Below are 24,985 nucleotides of genomic sequence, written 5' to 3'. Positions count from 1 at the left end.
GCGGCGAATCTCTTCTATAAAGTATTATTGATGTGATCACTTGTATTAAGGCCAAGAGACACATGAGCAGCCCCTAGAGGCCGTGCTGGGCCTCACACCCAACAGGACCAAAGTCATTTGAACAAAAACATCATTTTTAAAAATAAAAAAAACACACGGATCAATGTGTCACAATCTGAGACTTGAAGGGAAGATCATTCAAGTTGGTGATTAATGTATTTAAAACCTATATTATTAAAGTGTTCAATAAAAACAGTTGTTGTCTGCTTCCATTCATTATTTGCTGAAACAATGCATAAAATGACAACTGTGGCTACAGCAAAAAAAATAAAAATTTTAAAAACAAAAGGAATTCATTCAGGCTTGATGACGAGTGACCATTTGTTTTCCTGTAGCTCAAATACAAGGCACAAAAATGATAAAGAGAAACCTTCATTTTAAAGCACCTTTGGTGTTCATGGGAGGTACTTTGGTGAGACAAAGTCAAAGCAAAAGAAACGGTTAAAAGCCAAAAGTAGCCTCGAAACCAAACCTTAGTTTTAGTGTATTGATAATAAATAATTCATCCAGCATTTCCATGCCAACAAGATTAAAAACATGGCGTTCAAAAAGGGTAAGAATGCCGATATATGACGAAACGCTGTTGTTGTTTTCCCCGTGTAGCTGTGTTTTTAAAAGCGTTTCCCTGTGTGTGATGATGATGATGATGCTGCTGCTGTTGAAGGTGTGAGATGATTCTGAATTGCTCAGTGTTTTTGGCAAGCTGGTGTAGGAAATGAACACAGTGTTGGAGATAAGTCTGAGAAGTTCTTCACCTGTGTGTACATGAAGGACCAGAGGTGGACTGTGTGTACGCATACAGTTCAGAATTGTGTGTCATTGAAAGGACATGCGTGTGTGTGTGTGTGTGTGTCTCTGAGCACATGTTGCTGAGGTGGCGAGTGTGTGTGTGTGTGTGTGTGTGTGTGTGTGTGTGTGTGTGGAAGCAGTGGGGCTGGGAGAGCCAGTCCTTGCTAGGGAATTAGCTTAGCGTCCAGACGCAGCCAGTGGAGGCCCTGCCGCGTGTAACGCACCAGTTCTGTCATACTGCTGGTGTTGAAGATCAGGGGACCCATCACCTTGTCCAACTCCAAGAAGAAGTCGGCTAAAACGAAGACACAGCACGAGAGGGGCGGTGTCAGTTAAACGTATTCATTATAATATATCATTTGGAATAGAAATCAGTGCAAAAATGGGCATTAAAAACATTAATAAGTCAATAAGAAGTGACAATAAATCATAAAAAACGACAGTCGTCACATCTGAGAAGTCGTAAAACTGAGGGATTTCGCCTGATAAACGGAGTTTGGGCCATAAAATGTCCGAAAACCTGGAAATGACGATGTTCTCGGTTCAGTTTTTAATGATTTCTTTGTTTTACGGAGCAAAAAAAAAAAGCTAAAACAATCAGAAATCTTGTTTTAATCATCAAATAATATCAAAATAGTTGATGATTCATTTGGTAATGACCTTCAGTCGGAGGAATGCTGATAATTATATGCTAAAAATAATTTCCCATAATTTCCATTCTTTTCTTTCAGAGTAGAGCCATAGCGACGGTCTCACACAACAACAACAACACGCTCCCAGGTTTTAAATCAATATAACACGGCAAGTTAATAACCAGTGTGCACCGTTTAAAGGCCTGTACAAATGTTGCGGCTGCTTTAAAGTTCCCCTAAAACATTCCTGACAAAACATCACGACAGATAATTAAAGCACAACTGACTTAATGAGGTTATTTTAGTAAATGCACGATCGATTCTTCGTAGCCAACCTTCATTTTATGGAAGCTAACGCGTGCAATGACTGCTTTTGTTTCTTAATAACAAAAAAAAACATGGTTCACCTTTCTGCTCCTTGGACAGTTGCTCGGCCTGCTCCCACACCTCGGTTGCGTACAGGAAGTTGGAGGTGACCTGGACGTAGCTGGCAGCCATCTGGTGGATACGCTGCGGTATCGTTACCGACGAGCTGGCGCTGCTGCTGCTGCTGACCGACGAGTAGCTGCCGGCTGTTCCCGGGGACAGTTTGGGAGACACCGGAGAGGGCATGCCCGCTGCCTTACTGCGGGGGCAGGAAACAGAATAACTCCGGTTAACTTCAAACTATTCTTTACGACGTGATGGTTTGTTCAGCAGAAAATGAAATTCTAGAAAGGGAAAATACAAAATGTCTCCTTTCCAATTCCTTTTAACCTCCAAAGAGTAAAAACAAAGACATGACTTACTTTCCCATTCCAGGAGAGGGAGCCTGGGTGTTACTCAGTGAATTCTGACAAAACAAAAATGAGGGGAAAGAACATTATGTACACAGAAAGGAAGCAGGTTACACATTCACAGAGCGTAACTACATTCATGGAATTTATATTGCCTCTGTGGTCATGAGAGTTTGCCAAGCAAAACGACATATCAGGGGTTTTTAAAATGAAAAAAACAAACGTACCTTTAAGTGTTCTGTGAGTGTTTTGGAGTATTTTAGTGCGCTGTCTTTCCTCAGCTTGAATAACCGCAGGTAGAGGAGGGACTGGCATCGTAGGCTGGAAAAACAAGCGATGATTATCGATCGAAGACAAGCGCAACGACTGCATCTATGTAAACAACCTTCAATTACATATTAAAGAACATGTCGACCACATCAAAGTGAAATCCATCACCTGATGTCAGTCAGTCAGTCAGTGTACTCACCAAAGCACAGCGAGCCTCTTGTCTGCAGACGTAGCATCAGGAGCCATGTAGCTTTTTAACTTCATAGTGTATCTGAAAACACACATTTAGTTTCAGCCATTAACAGATAAATAATGTACATGAAACTAAACTAAAACACCACATACCAGTTTCTTTTTCAACGACTTTTATGAGCCTAGAGGTAGAATGCAAAATCATGTTTGTCCTTACTTGATGAGCTCCACGGTTTCAGCGTACATGGGGAAGGGAGACTTTGCCTCCTGGGCACTCTTCTCCAGAGCGTTACCACATTCAATAAAAGACACCACGGCGTCCAGGTAGTAAACGGCCTTCTCAAAGCGGTCCAACTGGAAAACAAGGAAACAGAATATGAATTTTAAAAGCTTTGGTTTCAGCTGAGTTGACTCACGTTTAATCTGACAAAACTATAATGAACAATGATTGTTCCCTTAAAATGTTACATAACTAATGTTGGTATGCAGTGTATGAAGAAGATTATAGAGTTAGAGAATTGAAAAGCCTCTCTTTGTTATGTTAGATTGTCTTGGCAAATAATTTGAAACAATCTACACAGAGTATCACGCAATCTCCAGGTGAGCGACTGATACTAAGCCGGTTAAATATAGCCACCAGCTAATATTACAGCCAGCAACGTGACAAGAACATTCATGTTTTGAGAGAAGAAAAGGCCGGGGGAATCCCAGATATATTTCACTTCAGTACAATAAACACTGGTCATTTCACCAATAAAAGAAAACCAGTGTTAGGCGCCTTGTAAAAACCTCACCAGGACGCAGTTTTTGCATTAAAAGGTCTAGACCGTGTTACCCTACACCATGTGGCTTTGCATTCAGCAACATCTCAATTACACATGTAAATAGTCTCACCAGTGCATCTGCGTTGTGTTTCAGTTTCTTGGCCTCCTGTAAGTAGTGATCGGCTGAATGGACCCTGAAGCAAAGAAACACATCTCATTACTGGAACTGTACAAATGTACAATATTTGAAAAAAACACTGCCGCAGCTCAATTGTCAAATTAAAATTCAGGAGAAATAAATACAAGCAGCAAGGCCGTGCTCGTTCTTCACTATCATGAAAAGGATAAGGATTTGCAGCAGATAATCCTTTAAAATGTAAATGTATGTCACCTTGCATAGTCACATCGTCTATCCATGACAACCCCACCCTCGCACGGCTTTGAGCATGAAAGGCAACTCTGGGCTCGCCACAGCACTTCTTTTTTTTTTTTTTTTACCCCACTGTGGGGTTATTCACAGTGGAAAGAGCTCCTCTTACCTGTCCTCAAACACCAGCTTGGATCTCTGAGACTTGGAGCCGTCCATGGAGAGCGGCGGCACGGCCAGCTGGTTATCGCAGCCCTTTGAGGATTTCTCCTGCACGGGCAGAAAAAGTGAGAGGGAATGAGGTTTCAAGACGAGAAGAGAAGAAGGCCCGAGTGTTTGAAGTCATGAAGGAAAGGGCAACTGTGAGAGAGCGGCAACGCTGAAACCCAACTCTGAGGATATTGGACATAGCATGTATATATAGATGGGAATCAGACACATTAGAGCTTTTAACCATATCTAAGTGTGACTAAAATTCTGTTCATTTGTAGTCAGCGCACACACACACGCATCAATCTACGTCATCCACCTCTGTATCCTTTTTACCCTACAGCCACATTTTTATTTTTTTGCTGCCTTTGTTATTCAAGTTCCTCCAAGGGACAAATACTGCACAGTTGGCAAACATGATGAAAGAGTGGACTCATACATCGCAGTATCCTCAGCGTTTGCCAGCTATTCCCATGTGCAGCAGTAGATTCCTCACGGTAAAGCGTTCGTCCCTACCTTGCCGTCGCGTGTGCTTCGTCCCTTGTCCTCTCCTTTTCTGTGTTTGGAGGTTGAGTTGCCTTTGGTGCTGTGGCTCCCCTCCTTTCCACTTCCTGTCCCACTAGACAGAGAGGTGGAGGACTGGCTCACTGTCCTCTTTCGACTCGGATGCTCTGCCTTGGGCGTCCGCTGCAGACCCGACATGGATGGAGAAGGCACTGGCTCCTCTTTTTTCTCCAAAGACCTCTTCGACCTGACGGAATAGAAGTTAGACTCAATTACACATCTATTTAAAATGACTTGTACTGAAGCAGTAGTTTAATCTAAGATATTAGGACCAAAGGACAACATTCTAATCATCATCAAGGACAGAACAAAGACATAAAGGTCAACATTTAAACGAGTATGATGTAATAAACAAGCCATGAGTTCATATTATCAATTGTACAAATATCCAAGAAGTGTGTATTCAGAGGATTTACTGTGAAGGTGCAAAGGAAGAATACTCACTCTTTACTGCTGTTTTTATGATGAGATGAGACAGTTTTATCCTCCAGCTTGCATCGCTTGCTCTCTGGCTTGGTGCCTTCTTCTTCAGTCTTTAAGAAGAAGATGAAAACATCACAGGACATTAAAGCAAAGACACATTAAAGGCCAACTTGCATTCACTGGTATGTAGGAACCGATATGAAGACACTGTATCTTAGCACGTTTGATGTTCAGGTGAGTACGATCTCTGTCACTATTAAGATAATATAATATGACAAAAATGTTGTTTGATGTTAACTCAACTAAAACTAACTTTAAAAAGTAAGGGATTTAGATGATTAAAAAAGGAGTAGTGAGGTGAAACAGTGTTAGGTTTATTTTACTCTCCTGAAAGTGAGAACTCAAATCCAACAGGATGTACTGGGGAGAAAAAGCAGGGAAAAAGCACCCTCTCTCTACCTTGTGTTTCCTCTTGGCCTTGCTGGAACTCTTCTCGGTCTGCTTGCTGAAGTCTTTGCTGTCCCTGTCAAGCGAGTCGTCCCTCTCCACTTTTATCTCTGCAGGCTCCTTGTAGGGCCGCCCTGGGATCCTCGATAGCAAACTGAGATCTATGGGAAATGGGAAGGAAGGGGAAGGGTAAGGGTACGTTTCAGCCTGGTCCAAAGTAAAGAGAAGCTACAGCAGCGAGAGCTCCATTTCATCAAATTTGCACAGAAAAGTTATAGAATAGGCTCATTCGCCTATTGAACTCACCTATTTTGACTAATAAAACCTGCTGCTGTGGCTGCCGTGCGGGGTAGCGCTCCTCCGGGTCACTCAGCGGAGACAACAGCTCTTTTTCTTCCATTGGAGAAAACACACACACCGGCGTCCTGATGCTCTCGGTGTACTTGGGCGTCTGCGACGACGACGGGATGCTGTCGTTGCCCTCGGAGTCCGACGACGACGAGTCCGTGTCGACAAACTCTCGAGACTTCTGCTGCGAGGTCTTGGTCGGCGCCTTGGGCTTCCGTTTGTCGACAGTGCTGGTGACTGCAGCTGTGGTGGGCCTCGGCGAGGATTTGGGCTCTTTCTTGATACTTGGTTTGCGGGAACCCTTGGTAGCAGCTTTGGGCCGGTGGGGGGGTATCTCGGGAGCCGGCTCGCTCTCCACCCGCAAGCCTCCTTTGGGTTCCTCGACCACTGGGGGCTTCTCCGATTTTTTGGGCTGTTTTTTGCCCACACGAATGCGTGGATTTGCGCCACCCTCACTCTGGGCAGGTGATTTTTGCCGACCACGGCCACCCTCTGCACCTTTCTGTGCTGCCCGTAGGTCCCTGCTGGGGGTGGGTGCTACTGAGTCTTTGGAGCTGCCTCCCTGGCTGCCATAGCCACGTCCTGAGCCGTTGTCTCTGCCTTCTTTCTTGCACTTTGTTGGAACATTATTGTTGTCCACTGGGGAAGCTGGGGAGCACTGTTTGACTTTCTTGAACCAGTTGTCCAGCTGCCACTTATTGGCCATGGGTTGTTCAGGCTGCAGGAGAACATGAATATGAGAAATTGTCTTGCAAGCATCATAAAATGTACATTAAAATATACATTTAGGGCAGGAGACAATGTATGGTACAAAGTTAACGGTTAAATCATTACTTCAGGAGAGGCAGGCCGCGGGGGCTCGTTGGCTTCACTGTCCGTCGTGCTGCTTTCACTCTCGCTGTCGGAGCACGAGCTGCTCTCCGAGCCGCTGTGGCTGCTTGAGTCGTCCCGCGACTGCTCCGCTCCTTCACTGTTATTGCTGTTGTTGCAGAAGAATAGAGAGTCAGATAATATTATATCGAGAGAAGTTTAGCTCAACAATGAAAGGGCAGCTTCAGTAACAGGGGAAACATCTGTTGAGACACCACGCCGCTCTGATCACTTTGTATGGTTGTACAGAGGGCGGCAGTATCTGTAGCACTATATGACTGATTTGAACATGTGTTAAAAGTACACTACACTGCACAGAGCAATGTTTTTTTTGTTGAAAAATTATAGATTTAAGCTAAAATACCACTCCAGCCTCAGAAGTTTAATCTGAGTCAACACCTCCCTAACACAGTCACAAGAAAAGCTCAAAATTCATCGTTTCATAGAAGTACATTCACTATTCTCCGTTCTTTACCTTGCTGACGTGTTCCTTGAGGCATTCTTGGCAGGGTCCTGTTCTACATCACTATCTTCACTGCTGCTCAGCTTCAGGTCATCTTCGAGCATACTGAGATACAATGAAGCATGATTAAAGCTATGTATTTTATTACAGCAGTGTAATCGCTGCAGATTGGGAGTGCTGGATGGGTCTACCTAAGCATGTCTTAAGTTCTCCTAATTCATTATATAAATATATATATTTATATTTAAGTATCCTGCTCTCTGGTGTTTTGGAAAAGCTAGGGAGGAGTGATGAGGAAGGAGTCGAGAGGGAACGGGTGAAAGACTTACGTGGGTTGGTCATCGCAGGCTTTGGACTGGTGGCTGCTGGAGCTCTTGGAAGAACTGCCTCGCTCTATAAAACACACCAAAAAGTCTCATGAACAATATGTAAACATAAGACAGTATATATGATATTAGAGTTTCAAAGTTTGGGTGAGAAACAAGTGCAATACTCACTGTGTCCACTTGGAAAAGGATGAGAGTCCTGAGGTGAAAAGAAAACAACATTAAGGATATACATTATTTATATGATAACGTTGTCTGACACGACTTGATTACAGGCCGTGAATAAGTTAATGAATGTCAAAAACTTTCTATCAGATTAAATATGTACATCTATAACAAGTCCCGTCTATTTATAGCCACCACTGTGTCGCAGCGTACATAAGTCATAAATCATTAAGCCGCACAAGTCAAAATACAATCGCTTGAATCTAAGAGTCAACACTGCCACTGATCCAACGCTGACCTTGGTAGGGAATGGAAACTTGGAGGGCTCTGTTTTGCAGGGGGTGTGGATGGCCGTCAGTGGAGGAGGCCACGACTGAGTCATTTCCTGAAAGAAGGACATGTAGAAATTAGTTGGAAGGTGTGAGTAATGTCAAATGCCTTTTCAGTGACTTTTCTCTGAGCTTTTAAGGGAACACTAGTATTTTGTCCGTACCTTAAGAATTTCATCGACACAGTTGGCATCACCGGTGCCCTAGAGAGAGAGAGAGAGAAACCTCATGCTCAGCACTTATCCTCATAAACAACATGATGTCAGTGCAGCAGGTGAGAGGTGGCGTCCATTTTGAGAGCCATGACTCATTCTCTAGGCGTTTTATTACACGTACAAGTTCAGTCACAACATGCAGTGACGTCATTTACTGCACGATTACATCAATATGTAGAAAGACACAGAGTGAAAACTGGAGGCTTACCTCTACAGGCTGAGAGGGGATCTTGAGTTTAGTAAGTGAGGCCTTGCCGTTGGACTTCATCTCTCCCATAGTGCTGCTGTGCGACTGGCCGCTGTAGCTCTCTGCCTGTGAACTCTTGGGTTCTGCAGTTTCCTGGCCGTCCATAGGACGCACGTAGGCTGTGGGCTTCTGCAGCATGGAGCCAGGTTTGGACATGAGAGATGGGGGAAAGGCCTGACTGGAGTGCTGTCCACTCGTGAAAGAGGGGTGAACCCGTGAGGGCGAGTCCCAGTTGGCCTCTCTGTCTCGTGGAGACTTGGAGCGGTAGCGCTCTTTGCTATGGTGCTGCTCTGCAGACAAGGAGTTCCGCGAGTGGCTGTTGCTGCTGGAGGAACTCAGCGAGCCCTTGGCCGGACTTGATGTGTGTGTCTTTGAGTGGTCAGAGCTTCCGCTGTGTTTACTCGATTTCTTTTCCCGCACCTCCCCTCCGTGTCTTTGGCTAACGCTGCTGCTGCTGCTACTGCTACTGCCACCGTTGTTCCTCTGGCTGCCGTGCCCACCCTGGAGTCCTGAGCGTTTCTGGGATTGGGATGAAGATCCACCTGCTGCAGGACCAACAGGAGTCCACTTACTGCTCTGGCCACTGCCACCGCTACTGACACCACGCTGGTCCCCGCCAAACAAAGGTGGGCCTGATTTCTCCTCAGAGGAAGACGAGCTGTTAGAAGGTTTACCACCAAGCTTTGGAAGTGTGTCACCAATCGGTTCTTTCATCTCGTCGTAATTGCCCAGCATGCTTTGAATACGGCTGGACAGTTTATCTTCCTTGCTGGACTAAAAGGACAAGCAGAGAATGGAAGGAAAGGAGGTGGGGGTAGAGGATAGTGTGGCGATAAAGAGGAAAAAGGGGGCAGAGAAGAAGAAGAAAATGAAGGAGAGAAAAGGAACAGAGGGAGAGCAGAGAGGGTGGGGAGAGAAAACAGTCACAAGTTCAACACGTATGTTAATTACTTTCTAACAAAAATACTGAAAAATCAAATAATCCAAATGAGAATTATTGAAAATATAAAGACAGGACGACCGAGGCCTAATCATCACAAAGTTGTACAGCGTGCTTGTTCAAACTGTTGTCAGACCAGCCCCACACTTCCACTCATAGTTCCCACACCATAGTTTATCAATCGCTCTTAGAGCCACGGGTTCCAACCGCCTGGGACAAGAGTCGGTGCGAAGTGATCCAGTTTCACATTCAGACTCAGATGACTGATTCACACAGAAGGTGAAGAAACTGAAGCCGTTAGCTGTTGGCAGGAAATGTCACTAGCTCGGTCACAATGTGTGCTGCGCCGTTACCCCCTGCTACCACAGCCTGGCTTATGTGTGGAGCATCCCGTCGTTTAAATGTTTTCCCCCCAAAATCAACTTAACAACTAATCTAATTGATCAACGAACAGAGAAAAGTAAGATGAAACGACACACTTTTTGATTCTCCTCAGAAATCCAATATTGTGTGGCTCTAATTTTAAACAAATACTGTCACAGTCTTCATTTTGTGCAAGCGCAGTCGTAAGTGGGTGAACTCGGCACCATAAAAATGTTACTGCTGGTCTACATCTGGGGAGGCCACAGCTGCAGCTGCGTGCACACATGGCCTTTAATGCAGAGCACAGTAAACTTCCACTTAGTGGAGCATGACAGAGGAGGAGGGGGGAGTCAAACTGAAGCTTACATAAGACTCAGACAAGAAGGAGACAAGAGATGCAAAGTGCAGAAAAGCCAGTTGTGTTTTTTCCACATGACAACAGATGAACAAACGTGTGCAATAAGAGTTTCTGCGGCAAACTAATTTGTTCCTTCTGCAAAAGGTCAACAATTTTTTCCCTCTTCAAAGTGAGCGTTTACCCTTTCACTTTGTTGTGGTCCAAAACACACGGGCCAGCACTCACTCTCCTCTGCTAGCCTTTCGATTACCAACCTGTCAGGACACATTCCTGTTTGCTGCTTTGATGCGTTACTCTGAACCAAGGAGGGAGATGGCACTTACCTCTGCTCAAATCTGGTTAGTGGCAAAGATTAAACCAGTACAAAGAACTCAATCCTCTTTACAATTATACTGACAGAGGAGGAGCAGCGAGCTGGCTGGCCTACATCTAAGTGTCTGTGAGCAGAAGATGAAGAAAACACAAGAGGTGCATTCTTGTGTTTCCTTTCCACCACTAAAAACCTAAACATGAACATGTGTTGGCAATTAAAATCGACTGTCAACAGCTGACAATCGGATCATAATTTACTTGAAGCCACAATGTGCACAAATTACATCTTTAAATTTGTGTGAGATCATCTCGATTTAGAGGAGGAGGAGGCCATAGTGTGAAAGCATTGTTCAGCCAACTTAGAGGAAACTTTGCTGTATTTAAAGCACATCTTTCCCCATTTATCTTTATCAACGGTAAACAGAACCCAGGCCGAGCGACGCTGAAGGTCACTGTCAAAAAGGAATAAAAAGATATTTTCTATTGCATTAAAACATCAGACTACGCTTCAGCTCTGGGCTAAATTCATTGCAGGATTTCAGAAATTAAAAGCAAACAAATATGACATAAAGCATGCATGCACACCAGGAGATAAACAACAGAAGACAGAGGGTTTTCTTTTCTTACCATAGACGCCTGAAGCTACACATTCTTTTTTGCCGTTAAAAAAAGCAAAAGCAATTCCATATTGACAGAAATACTGCTGGTCGAGTGAGCGGCGCTCACTTCCTGTCACAGTTACAAATTCCTCACAACTGACTGAATCAATTACTGTCAACAGTGATCATGAGGTAAATTAACTTACCACTTTGTAGGGTTCAGGGAAGAGAGGGGAATTTGCTGGAAAGGCCTCTCCTCCTCCCTGCTGGATTTCTTGATTTCTCCTTTCTCTTTCTTTCATTCGGAGCACATTCCGGTCCTCACGGTTCATGTTGCTGAAAAACACAAAACACAAAAAGTCAACATCTTGAGATGGAGAAACCTCACAACACTGAGAATTTACCTGAACAGCAGTTTTTTTTATAGTTATTACATAATTTGGGAAACAATGCCGTGTCGTTCAACTCTTCCCAGTCATGTTGTTGATTATATACTCCCTCTGTTTTGAAGCACAGTTTTTTTGGGTGAGCCACAAATAAGCCTGTAATTAGTGAAACCCCACACATTGTAAACAGGATGGGTCCACAGAGATGACCCGCAGAGCAAAGAAAAGAGCCTCCAGTAAACTCAGGCGCTCTGCGCACCCATTTATTTCGACTGCAAACAACCTCCCTCTGCAGACCGTCAGAGTCAATTTGTATTCCGTCTTAACTGCGTGTCATCTGTATTTAATACAATTGGTGAAGCTGTCAGTTCAGGGAAGTGAACAGAAAAGTTATTAACACCTCATACAATAGTTTTCCAGGGCAAAAACAACACCCTTATTAGCCTTTCTGTGCAAAATAAAGCAGCCGTTTGAGGACAGTGTCCTTTTAAGTGAAGTCTGGATTGACACACAGCCCGAGTCCAACCACAACATTTGAAAAAGGGCATCAAACTTAAGGTAAAATGCTCTGCTGGCTCCCATATGCAGCATCAAAACACACATGGGCATTTAACTGTGTGTTTATTGGAGACAGTGAACCCGCCAATAATGACTGATGTCAACTGCTTTCTTAGATATTGTTTAAGACAGAACAGTTTTCTATCCAGAAGGAAGCGAACGATCAGCCAGGCGTGTCACCTCTCCCTGGTCGACAGCTCCGGGCTCTGCCAGCAACAACAATGATTTTTTTTAAGGCTGTTGACAGAGTGTGATTATGCTGCAACCACTCGGGCCTCCTCCTAGATTATAAACACAACACACAGGGGTGTTCAATTTCAATTCTTGCTAAGAACGAGTGAAAAGATGAAAAGACGGCAGATAGGAAGCACAGGGATGACAAACTCGACTGTGTATACTGTGCAGGAAACTAAGGGGGGGGGGGTTTCCTAGAAGAAGTTGATCTGGCTTAACAGATCTCTTAGTAACTTTCAACACTGTTTTTGCAGCACTTGACTTTAGAAAAACAAAACCATTTTCAAATCAGCTACAGCATGACTCATGACATGTAACAGACACAGTGGTTTGGCCTCCAGGCTACACTCAAGCAACCAAGGCTACGTCGACTCAAATAAAAACATACGCTGAAGATTCTCCGTCATACCGGTCATGCATACAGAGGAAATGACAGATCGACGAGATGAGAATGATAATTTGAGGACACACTTCTTCAGTGTTGGCAGATGAGTATGCAGACACAGGCATCTAATGTTTGTGGCGCCGTGATCAAATTCGCCGCCTGTCACCTGCTTCATGTAATGGGCCGTACGCAGTGAAACCAGTTCTGAAGAATCCCCTCAACTTTGTTTGTTTTTGTGATTATTATTGTTGTATCAGCTCTTAATCCGCATGACGTTTCTGGAGCCCTGGAAAGCTATTTGTGGAAAACGGGTCACACAGTGGGGAAAAAAAATCTCAAAACGCCACCCTTGCGTTTTCATGTTATACAAGCAATACTCTACTTTGGGGAAATTACACTGTCATAGTCCCACCTATCGCCTGTTGTACAGCATTCGCCGCAATCGTCTGCCTCATCTGTATTTTGTTTTCTGTGAACATTTCTGCCCTTACTTCCTCTGGCTTGGTTGGTGATTGTGTACATTGTAATGCATATACAATCACTTTATGTATTTATTTTTAAAGTTTGGAAACGGCGTGGATTGCTTTGACGCACACGCTCTACGCCTCATTCAGGCCTGGCATATGTACGGCAGCATTTTGGGTGGGTTTGTGCGAATGAAGACAATTTTTGAGAATGAAGAAGAAAGTGATTGTGTAGAGAAAGTTCTTTTTCCGTGTGGATAAGGCATAAAGGCCACATTTTACTTCTCCGACTGCGTAATGCGTTATCCGACTGCATCACCACGGAGACCCCTCGAGCCTTTATACTTCTGTGTCGTGGTGACGGACACGCGCGGCAATTTCCCGCCCGATCAGTAGGGGTCGCTGCGCAAGGTTGTTGTGCTTCTGGCTACAGTGAGCAATGGTGTCCGAGAGAGAAAGAGAGCGAAAGACTGTTGTTGTTGAAACAGTGGCCGTTTCTCACTGTTCTGTGTGACAGAAGATAAGATAATTTGAGGCGAGAAATTGGCCATTTAGAGTCTAAACATGTGCCGTGTGTGTTAAGATATGACGTATTCAGGGGCGTTATCGGCGGGGATCAGCCCCGCGTCTGTGGCAGTCGGTGCGCACTGTGAGCCGGCTCAGATCAGCTTCGCTCGGCCTGTCCTGAGGACCAATCGTAGCTCTTGCCGTCTCCGTTGTCCCTTGACGGAGTGACGGACACTTAAAAAATATTTCGTGCAGTCGGAGACGACGCAGAGGCTCTCTGACAGGCTCTGCGTCGACGCAGAGGCTCTCTGACAGGCTCTGCGTCGACGCAGAGGACTCTGCGTAACCTACGCAGAGCACTTTGCGCAGAAGTATAAATTAAGCTTAAGTGCCTTATATCCTGGTTGTTCTAACGTCTGTTGTTAGAGTCAAAACCTGTGAGAACATAGGTCTTGAAGAAGAAAACGACATGTTAACTCGGGTGTCATGTTTACATTAGTGCAAATCAAAGCTTGAAGATGATAACAGATTATGTGTCCATTCACTGGACAAACAAAAGACGGTTGTTATTTAACTTCATGAGCAGTACAGTCTCTCCTCTGCTGGTTCTCCACGTACCAGCTTTGTTGTTTTTCTGTCTGTCAGATTCTGTAATCAGAGGCATTTGGATCGGAATGATGTTGGTCTTGAAGTTGTGTGGGGTTATTAGCAAGCTGTCAACATGGTGTTGTCGAGCAGGTCTTGTATAAACTTGGTGTAATTTACCTTTTTTACAGCAGATATTTGTCAACATAGGACATGTTTTACCAGTGACGTTTATCGGGGTTCCACTCCAGGTTCAAGAGAGCCAGTGCTAAATACTTGGCAGATTATTTTCCATGAAAAATTAGTCATTTCGAAAAGTCTGTCTGTGTTTTCTGAATGTGTTCCAATGATGTGACTGAGAAATAATAATAGTGTATGATGTCACTTTTGGAGTGGGGCTGCTGTTAAACTATCAGAAAAACCCCAGGCCAACGACAATTCGTAAGCAACGCTAATGTCAGTTCCACTTAACCGACGGACTGATTTCTTTTCTTTATTATTAGTTTAATTAGAGGCCACACACTGACATACTGTGGCGCAGCACTCAAGACAAACATGAGACAACAAGTTTTGTTGATGATGGAGCATTAGTATAACCAGGTGCAACAACAAAAACTATTCTGAATTGATTCTTAAAGTCACTCCAATACTCTGCGTTTCCAAGGGAATTAAAGACTAAAATCATTTGTTATGGTAAAAGATGCTCGTTTTATGATCCCAGATCCCACGATATTCCCGTTAAGAAGACACCTTGCGTTTCCAGCTTAACTTGTTTAAACTGAACCAACAATCCTGCGTAACGCCACTCCAGTATGGGATTTCAGGCAGCACCAGCCCGCTGTCAAAAATCAAGAGGCCCGAGGATTAACACAACATCGCATCTGCATCTGTTCCACCATGCTGGCTCTCGAGTGAGGCAGAATTGCTGCATCGAATATGTGGGTATATATAAAAAGGGGCTTGTGTTAAACACAACCTTAATATGATTTATTAACTTATGACCCTTGATTTGCCACATTAGACAAACAAAAGGTGTATTTTGGGAGCCTGTTTGAAATGAATCACATGTTTGACTAACACAAACACACGTGCACTGTTTACAACATGGTGGACAAGCGCTTGCGTTTGAGCATGTCAACATAGGAAAATGCAATTATTGTGCAAAAGTGTTCTTATGCAACGGAGAAAGTTTTGGTAACAGGACAAAAACAAATGCTCCAGCATGGTCGATGAGCTGTCCCTCATCTTAGTCATAATAATCCATCCACCCATCCATCTTCGACCGCTTTATCCCAAGAATATTCTAACGCGCTCTGTAAGACAGCCTTTGCAACTTACTCTCAAGTTCAATCTCTAATTTTCTGACATGAATATAGGCCTTGTCCAATTAAGTCCAGCCCACACGAGCATGTTGTTTATTTCTTTCTAAACCTGCGGTTTGTACAAATAAAATGTGGCTCAAAAACCACACTTTACTAGAGCATTCAACACAACGACAAGCCCTGGTTATGTTCCAATATTGGAGACTGTATGGAACATATCCAGAACAACCCATAATTTATACTTTTAGAGGCACAGATGATAAATGTGCCTTGACCCAAGCAACACCAAGCCCACCATTAGCCAATGTAGCATGGTAAAAACGACTTCTTACATAACGTTAAATTAAACTACATGTATTCTAATTAAAGTGGGATAGCCAGCTACGTTTATTGCAATCCTTCAGACATAAAAGGTCAAAGTCTGCCGAGTTGCACCAAAATTAATCAGCTCATCTGCCTCACGCTGGGCCACAACATAACAACCAGGCCACGTCTTTAAAACACAAACAACAAGAGAAGGCACAACTGATGGCTATCTGACCACTGTGAATACAGGACTCTGACACAGTCAATCAAAACATTTCAATATGACTAGTAAACGCATGTCGTGTCCACAGACAGCCGCAGATAAAGACAGAACTACTTAAGTGCTCACTTTCTCCTGAGACAAAGAAATAAAGTAAAGTAGCCGCTTACTCGTACATGTCTTACCCTGACTGAGAGGCCATGGCCCCATTCACTGAAACATTGGGAGGAGGAGGAGGGGAGGAGGACTCAGAGGATCTCCCAGGGATTCAGAGGTATGTTCGTCATGGCTTGTCAGCCTAAATTTCAACACCAACCTCATTCCGTGAAGACAGCCCGGCCTTTGCCTGAGAAGTGTCTGTGGGCGTCCAGGTGAAAGAGCATTACGGCAGATTCTTCACTCCACTCACTGCTAACTATGCATTTCCTTGGACTGGAGAGAAATCTGACTTAGTAAGGGGAGGCGACTGCTCGTTCTCGGGAGATACCACACGAGCAAACAGCGGGGGGTGGTCACATGTGACGTTAAGTCATGAGGCAACCGCTGCTTTTGTTTGCCTGCGTGTGGTAATTGTAAGACAGAGAGAGGCATATCGTCATGCCGTGCCTCACGTCTTAACTTCCAACAGCAGAGAATACGCTCGTGAAAGAGCAGATTCATTTTTAACTTGGCCTCGATACAGACTCAGTTACAGCAAGGACAGACAATGCTCAATATGGGGGGAAAAAATACTTTTGCTGATGTGGCATTTAAAAAACACCCGTGGGGCTGCAGAATTGATTAATAACTGGTGTTGGCCGCTCTCACCTCTCTCCTACTGTAAAAAGTCATCATTTTAAATGACAATAAGCCTTTAAAATTTACAGTAACAAGAAATCAGAAGTAAAAAAACACATCAAAACATTGGCTATGAGCTGTAAGAATGTCCCATAAAAACTAAGTGCACATCATAAATCACCTCAGGTGCAAGATAGCCAGTTCTCCGAGAAGCCGTTTTACACAACTGAATTTTTCACATTATCACGACCTCAGGAGTACATGAGCAGGCAATTCTGATACTGAAATGAATTATTACATCATTATTAAATAAGTATTTTCCTGCCAACTACCTTATCTGACAAACACTTTAGTGCATTGAATTGTAAATAAAAGCATAATGTTGATATATTACTGATTTAAAAGATATATGATTTGTACTAGACAACAACAGAACTTGGAGAAACCTAAATATAAGTTATTAAGTCAAAGGGACACAATGAGAAAACATTGAGTTTATAACACCTACACAAAATTAAACTGACAAAAGTGGTTTAAGAAAAGGATCAACACAAATATAAATAAATGAGACTGTTTTACCGCAACGTTAATGTACAACTCAGCATCTGAGGCAATTAGAGAAAAGATCAATTAAAAGTAAAACAAAAGTGAGGAACATGTTAAGAGGAAAATCTACCCTTTCTCTGAGAATGGAACAGCCTGCCTTGTCCCATAGAAGGAGATGTTATTTTACACCACAGGGCCTCTCCTCCACTGTGATGTCACAGCCCTCAGTCAATTCCGGCCAATCAGAAGACAGCTTTCCGTCAACATCCTCCCTCCCTCCCCCATTATGCCCTAAGCACAGGGCAAAGCACCAGCACAGTCTGTTAAAGGGACAGAGTACAGTTCCCGACGTGCCGTGCGTAACAGAGCGGAGACTTTTCATCAGCTACATGATGACACATGCTGACAAATGTGTTATCATCGTCACGTGGTGCAAAGTCGTTCTGTTTTGTGTGTGTGTGTGTGTGTGTTCTGGTACAAAAACAGCATCCCAAACATTTCTTGCATTGTATTTAGCGGGTGTTTCTTTGTCCTGATCAAGGCAGGGGGAGCTACTTTATTTACATTTACATGTAAATGAAGGATATAGTCACTCACACAACTAGTTCTTAACATTGTCGGGTCTGACCGTGTCGGGAATCCAGTGTGTTTGAGGTCATTCTTGAACACTCCAGTGAACAGCAGAGAGAAACACTGGCCTTCACAGAAAGAAGAAAAAGAACAATATGATTCAGAACACCACAAATTCTCAATACAGACACACTCCCACAGATGTAGTTATAATTGAAAATGACTAAAACAACACCCTGTTGACTAACTGATTACATGGGCTTGTGTAATGACTTGACTTGGTCTGGCCCAACACATTTAAGCCACAACAGTTTTCTTCTCAATATCTTTATCCAATTTAATTTAATAAAACTTTCTTGTGCTCGATTTTGAGCGTGAATGTTTGCTTTAGCTGGGCAACTCGGGAATCTTTAACACCTATTCATGACTTTCCAGGTCGATTTTAATCGTGCTGATGTGCTGGTTTTTTTGTGGTCACATGTATCAGATAGTACTTTAAAGTGAACGACAGAAAAACTACCCTGAAAAACCAACTTAAACTTGGGAAAATCCCAGTTGACAAAATGTCACGATGACTTTGTGACATTTTTTAAAATGAACAGCTTGTTTTTTCGAACAGGGCTCATGTCCAAGTTATTTGGTTTTCTGAAGAAAAAAGAAAAAGAAGAAGCAGCCTATCACACTTCCGTCTAAATAAAGGCATTTGTAGTTCAACTGAATTTCTAACAGCAACACTCTGCTCCACCCGCAATCATCTAAACTGGATATTAGAAATGTAATACACCTTAATTTTGGTCAAATATGACAAACCAGAAACTGTCATATGTGGTTTCCCCGTGTGTCACCATGCATCTAAAACAGTAACAGGAGGTGCAGATGGGCAGCTAGTGCCACCACCACCACCCCTGGTGCTTTTGAAGCAAACCTGCTGACTGGAGGAATTCCAGAGGGGTTGTCCATTCAAATGCTGTAGACCTGCCTCATACAAGCAGCTGTTTTGTTTTTAAATCACAAGAAAATGACTACTCCTATACAAGAATAGCAGGAAATGTATTTAATACTTTAAAAACAACAAGAAAACTATGAATAACCCTAATTTTCTGTGTATTTAAATCCGTTTAGGAGTGTTTGGTTCAATCTTCAGTAAAAACCCCTTCAATATTTCTACACAGGCCTCGGATCAGCTCCAATTAACATATCAAAACAAGACTCCTAAGTCTTGATTGACATGCTCTCTCAACACAAGCTTTATATCCTTTCTTTCAGGCAGGTTTGAAGCATTTGAACTGATTAACTGACTGAAATGCCTCCACTCAGCAGGCGTGCATTCTCTGAACCAGTGGGAGCCGGTACAATTTACCAATCACGGCTTATTGCTGCGACTGTGCTGCCTTTACACACCAATTTATCGCATTCACCGGTTTTTATATGCGACGTCCGGCAACAGCTGTGAGACACAGTTAGTGCGTATACATAACATTAGAATAAAAATGTATTATTATTGTGCTCGTCCGACTAAAACCGGACAGCTCTGCTACAATGGAAGAGAAACATATGTGGAGACAAGGAGTCACGCTTTAATTCATTTAGCCCCAAAGAGCGTAGTCGATGAGCACAGAGGACACTTAGAAAATCGCTCCAGGGCTGAAGTGGTGGAAAAACTTCAGATGTTCTCCAAGTCTCCAACACACACAGGAACCAGGCTTTTGGCTGGTATTTATTTACCGACGAGTCGTTTTCAACAGCTTCACACTGAACATATGCTACTCTGCTACTCATTTATACGCATTTAAGAGTGCTTGTGTGCTGCTGATAGAAATCGGTGTTCCTTGTGTGACTTAGCTTTAGCACTTGCTATACACCCAGCCACTTCAGCAGGATAACCGCTATTGAACATTTGCAGGTAATTTACCGTGTTCTCCATGAACACCATTGTGACGTCTTTTACGCGAAGATCATTATAACCAAATATAATGGCCAATGAAATATCATCTGCAGAGCTGTGTCTTGCAGCTTTGACACAAATAACACAATGCTCAGGGAGTTTTTTTTTTTTTAATGTGTCACACATTGTTTGTGGAGCATGACGCAGAGCCCTCGGTTATACTGGAAGAATTTCCAAAGAATGGGCATCGTATGAGTTTGGCAATGAATGCACACATAATGTTTATCGAGGAGACTTCTGTCCCTTTGCCATAAGGTCTTTACTTTACTTTATTTGAACTATGGTTAAGATTTTAAGCAATGTACAAACCTGTTGGGTCCACGATGTCCCCTCTAATGAAGCTTTTATAAACAAACGGTAATCTTTAGAGCTGATAAAAGTTGTGGGAATACAAACAATGTAATACTGGATTACCCTGCTCAAACAGCCAATGTCAATTGTTTGACTAACAGCCTATAAGGACATAAATTAGCTTGGCTTTATCATATATCAGGCAAAAGGTAGTAATATCTAGCTACTGTACACAAAATATTTTAATAAATGAAAAACATGTTAATTGCTCCATCCTTGAATTTAACTGAATTACTCCTGCGTTAGTCACGTTCACCTTCAGCGCCCTTTGACGTTGATTACCCAGATGAAACATGACCTCGGCCATTAAAAGAAAATGCAGGCATATGCACATTTGTACTGCGCCAAGATTAACTGTACACAATAACACTGGTCAATCATCAGCCCACAACTTCAAATAGGAGCCAAGAATGCCTTAGGTGGTATATTTGTGATATGTCATTTCAAACTGTCAGCACTTTATTTGAAACCGTTTGTTTGTGAGTAACTGGATGCCTGTTACTAGAAACGTGTTGAACTACAGCTTACTTACGATGTTGAACCTAAAATTAACCTCTTCCTCTGCTGAGACTTTCACATGTATACACTGCCAAACATGTGAAAGTAAAAGTAGGAACACGAGTGTCTTCTGAAGCCCTTAGGAATGCATTACGTGCTGTAGTTCTCGTTTTATTCATCCACATCCACCTCAATCTCATTTATGCAACTGATCCATTACTTAGTGGCTGCAAAGCACTTCACCTAGTTTGAAGAATGTTCCACTGATGAATTTCACTCTTGTTTTAGATGAACTGCTGTGGCGATAAACTACAGCTGATGTTATCATTCCCTGGACACTGTGATGAAGCGGTATCTCACCGCACGGCTCTGTCTCAAGGAAGTGGCTTTAATGAGCTTTACATCCACAAGACGACATAGAAACATGAAGCAGCCTAATTCATATTATCGTGGGGAACAAAAGCTGAAGAACAGACGCGCGAGGTCAGGACACAGTGAGCAGACTGTTCTGCTGTGTGAGCAACAGAACTGTGGGATAAAAAAGAAGAGCTGCTGATGTCCGATTAGATTCAGGCTAATTAAACTGGCAGACTCAGCAAGAACCTCCAACAACCCTGTTTTTACAGGCTTCTCTTGGTAAAAAGGAAATAATATTTGATTATAAATTTAGAGATAACGCGGAGGACATTTCTTCTTTTTTGGTTGACTAGGGATAGAATAAAATATAGAACAAATGACTGAAACAATCACACAAATAACCAAATTATCAGCAGTCTTGTTGTCTGAAGAAAATTATAGTTTTCGGGATGAACCAGTCCACCACCGAGCGCTAATTACAAGCACAACATACAATGGATGTGTCAAAGCCAGAGAAAACAAGCACCCACTCCTCTCTGTCTGGACTGGACAAACAAGTGCCCTTTGCTGTGCTACATAAGAATCAGTTCGACTAAAAGCCACGGAGCAAAACCAAAACAGGAAATGAAGAGGATTTCAAAGCAGGCTGCTGCGTCACAGGGAGCACAAGACGGAGAGCAGAAACCGCTTATCTGCTGTAACCATTCAAGTCGATGGCCATAACGCCCTGACCACGTCAGTATGAACGTCGTCATTCGCTGTAAATTACGGAAAAAAAACACCAGTATTTCAGTTAACAGCCGGCACATCATTTTGGATTCACCGAAATGTACCCAAAACTGCAAAACTACACATATCTCTAAATTATCAAATTTTTCTGCATTATGCTGTGCAAGAACACTGATAAAAATATAGATACGATGGGCTACTTTCTATGTACTGATAAAATCGGGTGATCAATATATGCTGGACTTCAAATGTTACTGCTTAAACCGATCACCCACAACTTTAGAATTAATTTCTGGTTTTACAATTGAGGCAGATGCGTTTATTCTATTTAAGTATTCAACCCATAAATATATGTAAAATTTCTGAATAAATAGAAACTTACATTACCGGTACAGGTTTTAATGTTGGTGCTGATCGGTGTATAAGGAAGCACATACAATCCAACTTTATTTATAAAGCACTTTAAAAACGACAACAACAGCTGAAACAAAGCGCTGTACGTCAGAGATAAATAAATATACAACCGTGTGACACGAGTGACCTGAGAACAAACAATAAAACAATAAAAATACTGAAGAAAATATAATAACACAAATAAACAGGTCATACAATAAAACTATGTATAAAAAAAGAAAAAACAACGTCTCATACTGGGTTGAATGTCAAAGAGTAAAAATGGGTTTTAAGATAGATCGTGAAACATTAAGACTGACTTTAGTGTCATGAAATTCTGCGACTGTATATTAAATAAAGCTGACATGTTCAGTGTCAAGGAAAGAGTGAATACGATGCAGGTCTGACAACCTGTATCCATATTTCTAAGTCAGACAGGACTTTAATCCATGAGTTACTTCGGAAAAAATGTTTCACCCCCCCTTCCCTCCCTCCAGCCCTCCATGTAAACACTGCCATTTGGGTTACTGTCTGAAAAGGGAGGTGTTCACTCACAGTTTATCTGAGCATGAAAGAAAAAACAAACAATCATTCATGTACGTAAACTCAACTTCACAAAGTGCAAACTGTCAACAACAACTACACCCAGAACTCCAACATCCTGAGCACAGAGGTGGGTGCTGCTACTTCACAGCTACCTGCCCCAAAAGAGTTCATGACCTGAGGCCTCCCCCACCATGACGTGTCACCCAAGATAAACAAGCCGATCGGCCCGTCCTTGTGTCTTGCTAGGTGTAGTGATAACTGCTGCGACTTACTCTGGACTTATGATGCATTTTCTGGCCCTTCCCCCTCGACTGTGGCACGTAAAATGGCTTCCTAGAAAAGCACATCAGCTGTCCCCTTTGCCGAACCATAGCCTAACACATAAGGTACTCTGTGTTACCTTGGTTTAAAGGCAGCCGTGATTTTTAAGGGGGAATCATTGGGGCTTTAAACTTGGTACAACACAGAGAGACACTGGATTGTCTCACGTACATAATGATAATACGATGCACTAAACATCGACAGGGCAAACAAAACAAAGTTTCTGCGAGTCACTGCGAGCAAAGTGACAACAGTTGTGGGCCACGGATTAACGAAAACGATGCGGTTCATGCTAAAACTATTGCCTGGCTCTTTAGCACTTGTTAGCAAACTTCGGTGTGTACATTATGACAACGACGGCGAAATAGAGAAAACATAAACATCCGACGTCATGACCTGTTCGTTAACATTACAGGGGAACACAAACAGCAGCGTTTGCGTTTACCCTTCGACAAAAGTCTGCCTCTCCCCAAACCATTAACACATGTTAACATTCCAATAATCGACATCGGCTCCTGCCATCGGAACTCAAGAGAACAAGGGCGAGCCATTTAAAAACAACCCGGACTCGTTATCGACAGGACTACCTGCCTTTTCGCTAAGCATATCGTTGGCTAGCCGAGTAGCGTACTGTGGGGCTAGTGTAGCGGCTAGGCTAGCCACGAAAACAAGAGAAAATTTCCACCGAAAATCAAATTAACAGTCGCTCCAAATGTCAGACAACCACCAAGTGTAGTCAATCACCAAATAGCGTGTGTTATGACATTCGGCATCCTTACCTCTCGTCTTCCTTTTAGGCCCAAACCATTCTAGCTATTGGAAAGCTCCTTTCTCTTTGTCTTTTTTCCACTTCCAGATACACGCAAAATGGACTCGGCAAGACGCCGTAACAGCTAAAATACTAAAACTAGGTGGACGGTGTCCGTGTTTTCCTTGAAACGCGACGGCAAGTCAGGCGGCGAACAAAAGGGGATCATCTTTTGTCTATCGTTCATTTAATTAATCCGTAACAGAAGTGACTGATAGGTAAGGCAGCTAGCTAAGTTAAGTAGCCAGCAGGTACCACAGACAGGACTGGATGCATGGACGGCAGCAAGCGGTGCTGCCTTCACTTGCCATCGGACATATTTCAAACCACCCACCTAAAACTAGTAAACACGATTGAGAAGTTAGTGTCTCCTTAACGTCCATGACTAATTTCATTCTTTCATTTAGGCAAAACGATCATGGTTGATTTAAAAATAAACTTTTTTTAAAGAGATTAAAGAGAATCATTCCCAACTTAAAAAAAATAAACTTAAACTTATACTGTATTAAAAAATGCGCTCATCAATATTCCAAAATCACTTGTCAGAAAGTCCAACCCAAATCCCGTCAATCATTTGCACGCCAGTGACAGCGTGACCCTTTGTCATTCACAGCGACAATTTGAAGATTTTAATAATTCCGACGTCCTCTGAATGCAACGCCTCTCTGACGCACAGGTTGTTCAGACCTTCAGACTACAGCGGAAATCACAAACGACCATTCAGTGTTTCCTCTTGCAGATGATTATTTCATCACACATATCACATACACATAGAAAAGTCAATTTAGCTGATAAATAGTTCAGTTTTAAACATTATTCCATCACAATATACTGTATATTCCACAAGGATCATGACTTAGTGTTGACAGAGTGGCATCAGGATCCATATTTATGACAACAGGATGTCTTGTTTCACTATTTTCTGGCCCTTATTGTTAAAAACATGGTGGCGTCTGCAGAACTGGACCAGCTCCTGATAATAAGAAAAACAGCTCATACCATCTTTAAAGTTTAGAAGTATGTTAATATTTAATACATATCATATTCAAAATAAAACCATCAAAAAATAACCGGCAAATCCACCAAGGCCCCTTTCCTGGTGATTATAGATTTATGGACCCAGGCAATTTACAAAAACACCATAACAC

The 24,985-nt window shown here is 42.8% G+C and overlaps 1 protein-coding gene across 1 annotated transcript; it reads right to left on the bottom strand.

Moving 5' to 3' along the window:
- Window positions 1-1,013: 1,013 nt before the first annotated feature.
- On the bottom strand, window positions 1,014-23,948 carry aff4 (AF4/FMR2 family, member 4; the record flags this gene model as incomplete). The annotated part of the gene is made up of 21 exons (XM_083885856.1): window positions 23,809-23,948; window positions 11,236-11,365; window positions 8,419-9,231; window positions 8,160-8,198; window positions 7,965-8,051; window positions 7,673-7,700; window positions 7,505-7,568; window positions 7,188-7,280; window positions 6,677-6,821; window positions 5,801-6,560; window positions 5,507-5,655; window positions 5,069-5,157; window positions 4,577-4,811; window positions 4,023-4,120; window positions 3,614-3,677; window positions 2,937-3,073; window positions 2,727-2,798; window positions 2,485-2,578; window positions 2,270-2,313; window positions 1,889-2,106; window positions 1,014-1,144 (listed from the first exon to the last, which is right to left on the bottom strand). Exons 2-21 carry the CDS (start codon window positions 11,359-11,361, stop codon window positions 1,014-1,016), a joined length of 3,486 nt encoding a protein of 1,161 aa, XP_083741982.1. The 5' UTR covers window positions 11,362-11,365; window positions 23,809-23,948.
- Window positions 23,949-24,985: the final 1,037 nt, after the last annotated feature.

The sequence above is a fragment of the Microchirus variegatus genome (assembly GCF_963457635.1).
Source record: "Microchirus variegatus genome assembly, chromosome: 2".
In the NCBI taxonomy this organism is placed as follows: Eukaryota; Metazoa; Chordata; class Actinopteri; order Pleuronectiformes; family Soleidae; genus Microchirus; species Microchirus variegatus.
This window is presented reverse-complemented; position numbering and strand designations above follow the sequence as displayed.